General features: G+C 47.9%; 1 protein-coding gene across 1 annotated transcript; it reads left to right on the forward strand.

Annotated features, from left to right (window-relative positions):
- Nucleotides 1–1,446: 1,446 nt before the first annotated feature.
- LACBIDRAFT_321174 (uncharacterized protein) lies at nucleotides 1,447–2,099 on the forward strand (the record flags this gene model as incomplete). Its single annotated transcript, XM_001873557.1, has 4 exons — nucleotides 1,447–1,670; nucleotides 1,806–1,915; nucleotides 2,002–2,029; nucleotides 2,090–2,099. 4 exons carry the CDS (start codon nucleotides 1,447–1,449, stop codon nucleotides 2,097–2,099), a joined length of 372 nt encoding a protein of 123 aa, XP_001873592.1.
- Between the last annotated feature and the right edge of the window lie 1,501 nt (nucleotides 2,100–3,600).

A 3,600-nucleotide genomic window follows, 5' to 3' on the forward strand; every position in this document is an offset into this window, starting at 1 on the left:
AATCGGTTACAACTGGTTAAATGGTCACGTGCGTTACATACCCTTGTAACCACATTTATTACCTTTTATTGGGTCTTTGTTTTATCAAAAACGGTTAAGATTTGAGAAAGATATAACCAAATCTATATTTTACCCAAGTCTCTAGGAGATGTAATTCGGTTTCAGTCATAGCTATGTCAAATCTTCATTAAATCTCTTAAAAATTGGTAGAATGACGGGTATTTGCATGCTTTACTATTTCATATAACCTGTTTATTTTTCAGAGTAATAATAGTTGAGATAAAAATGATTTATATTGGTATAATAAATTAGATGCAAGAAAACCGGTCTGGATCAGTCTGAACCAGTTTCATAGACTGCAAAAGACCAGTCCTAGGTGGTTCGGTTCGGTTCCCTCAATATCTGGGTCAGTCCTAGACCAGTTGCAGTCCATGGTTGCGCATTTTGGGGGCAAAAAACCGGACTGAACTGAACTTGTGAATACTATTTCGGTTAGTATAAAAATCTTTCCTCTTTGCTGGTTTGTATTTTTCAATACAAGAAGTTATTTGGAGGGACTTCACTGAAATTCCATTGATTCTGGTGTATCTACGAAGCAAAATAGTAGAGTGCATAAGAAGGTGTGCAGGGAATGCTACCATATATAAGTAATGCCAGAGTTTAAAAAAGCCCTATGCTAAATCATGATGAAGTCCTACCAGTCACCATAGGAGTAATTACTGCCTTCCTACTTACCCAAAAAAGATACTCCCTCTCCCTCAGATTTTACATCGTGATTACTCGAGGTGACTGGTTTCGAGTCTACACAGCAGAGAAAAATAAGAAACTTTGGGTAAAATGTCACCCTATTCAACCTCCCAATGGGGGTGGGAAATTCCTGATAAGTGACGCTCCTGTCACATCACACATGTCACATGACACCATCACGAAACACTGACCCAGTCCTGCCACCACTGCAATCCACTGCCATTCCATTGGAGGTCTTTACCTTCCCTGGGTTATTCCATATGGAATCCATGGAATCAATGTTGGCTGAGGACCCAGCCAATTTCTGATTCCATGGACATGATGGATTCCATATGGAATGATCCTGGAATGGTCATGCAATGATTAATTCCATATGGACTCCAACACCACTCCATCTGGATTCCATTGGATTCCATATGGAATGCAGGCATATCCACATTTATTCCATGGAGCAGTCCATATGGATTTCATGGAGCAGTTCATATGGATTTCATGGAAGGAATTAATGACCATTATACCATTAGAATACATATAGATATAGTATTTATAGTGTCCTTACTATATTTAAGTAAAAAATAAATTTTGCACCTGAGAGAATTGAACCCATGACGTTGTGAATGGAAGCAGCACTGTAACCACCTGAGCCACACCAGCTTTGTTATAAGGTAAAATAAAGGTATGTATATAGCATTGTTTGTCATGTGGCATCTCAAACGTGACAGCTATAGCTGTCGCATTGCCACATCGCTTCTTCCTTTCACCACCACCACCACCATCCACCCCACTGTCTCAAGCCACACCGCCCGCGACAACAATGTTGACAACACCGACGACAACCATGACAACCATGCTGGCGACAACAACAACAATGATGCTGATGACAACCACAGATGGGTGGGAACGACGGCGAGCAGAAAGCCCAGGTAAGCCAGCAGTGTGGCAACCAGATGATGGACAACGATGAATGTCGTCATCGTCATTTCATTCCACCCGCGAACAAACCACCCCACCCATTCACCTTGCTGCAGTACTTTACAGTGCCCCTCCCATTCCTGCAGGATTCCGGTCATTCCTGCAGATTCCAGTGGATTCCAGAGGAATGGGACCGGAATCCACAGGAATCCGCAGGAATGGGACCGGAATCTGCAGGAATGGGACTGGAATAGAAGTAAAATCACAGATACAACATACATTTACACCAATACACACTTCTGCATACTTCTCTCAGTACTTTTTAAGCTGATCAGTTTTCAGTATTAGTTCTGATCAGACCTTGGACAAAGTAAGGAGATATTATGTGACTGAATCTAACTCAGGCCTTCTGCTGACAACTTAATCTTAGGATTCCTTAGGACATTTATACTTAAAGAGGGAAGATTCATTTCAACTCAGTTATTAAAAATACATGATGGAATTTATCTACATTGAATCTAGATAGAGGGAGGGGGAGGAGTGGAGGCAGGGGGAGGAGTGGAGGGAGAGGGGAAAAGTGGAGGGAGTGGAGGGAGTGAGGGGGAAGGAGTGGAGGGGTAGGGGTGCTGGGGAGTGGGGGGATGAAGAACTAGAGGGGGGGAAGAACTGAAGGGAGGGGCAAATGAGGAAAATGGGAGGTACGGAATGAGGGAATGAAGGCCAGGGGTAGGGGAATGAAGACAGGGGGTAGGAATGAAGGGAGGGGGTAGGGAATGAAGGGGGTAGGGAGAGGGAGGGAGAGGGAGGGAGTGGTGAGCAGGAAAGGAGGGGGAGTAAGGGAGGGGGAAGGGGATGGTGGGTAGTGGGTGAGCAGTAGGGAGAGGAAGGAGTGGTGAGCAGCAGGGGAGGAGGAGGGAGTGGTCTCATTGGCGTGCATTGTCGATGCATCATTGCGTCGTGTCGTCATTTTCACATGTCATCTCCTGGCGTGTTGTCGTCCTCGTTGGCGTCGTGTCCGCTGGGCATTGCGTTGTGGGCGTTAGGTGTTGGCATGGGCGTCGTTTCGTGGGCGCTGGCGGTGTACGTGGGTGCTGGGTGCTGTTTCATGTCTGTGGGGTGTTGTTTCGCGTCCGTTGGAGGTGTACGTGGGCGCTGGGCTTCGTTTCGTGGGCGGCGTGTTGTTTTCGTATATGCTGGGGAGTTTTCGTGGGCGGTGGGGAGTTTTCGTGGACGCGGTGTGCTGTTGTGCACTGTCGTGGGTGCTGGGCGGCCATTGTGGGTGCTGGGTGGGGTGTTTCCATGAGTGAAGTGGTGCTGTCGTGTTTCGTGTGGGCGCTGAACGTTGTTTCGGGAGTGCTGGGGTGGTGCCGTCATGGGGTATGAGACCTGTTGCCGTCGTTTTGGTGCCACGTCGCAGTCAGCGACGTGGCACCTGGTTTTCGTGTTGAGAAACGAGGGGAGAGGGGGTTGTGGGTGCTTACCTGGTTCGTGTGCCGTGGTGACATGGCACAGCGTTGTGGTGTTGGCAATGATGTTGGATGTCGGGTGAGCGGTGTGGTGGTCGATGTGAGCCCCCTCACATCGCTTAGCCCATGGCGGGCACTCACAACATGAGGGGGGCGGTTACGTGGAGCGACGACGGTGGTGGTGGGAGGAGAGAGGGTTGTGTTTGGATGAGTGTGAAAGCCGTTGCCAAACAAACAATTGTTTGGCAATGGGCTTGTGCCAGACAAACCGGATTCCGGTGGCATTCCGTTTTTGCCAATCCGGGGACCATTCTGGTCACAATTCCGGAATGCTGAAATTCCGCCGGAATGGTAAAGCACCGGAATGATGAAAATAGCAGGCCTCCCTGCTAAATTTCACTCCTCCGGAATCCACCAGAATCCGCAGGAATGACCGGAATCCTGCAGGAATTAGGGGGGCACTGATAAGACCTCC

This window comes from Laccaria bicolor, genomic scaffold, assembly GCF_000143565.1.
Source record: "Laccaria bicolor S238N-H82 LACBIscaffold_1 genomic scaffold, whole genome shotgun sequence".
In the NCBI taxonomy this organism is placed as follows: Eukaryota; Fungi; Basidiomycota; class Agaricomycetes; order Agaricales; family Hydnangiaceae; genus Laccaria; species Laccaria bicolor.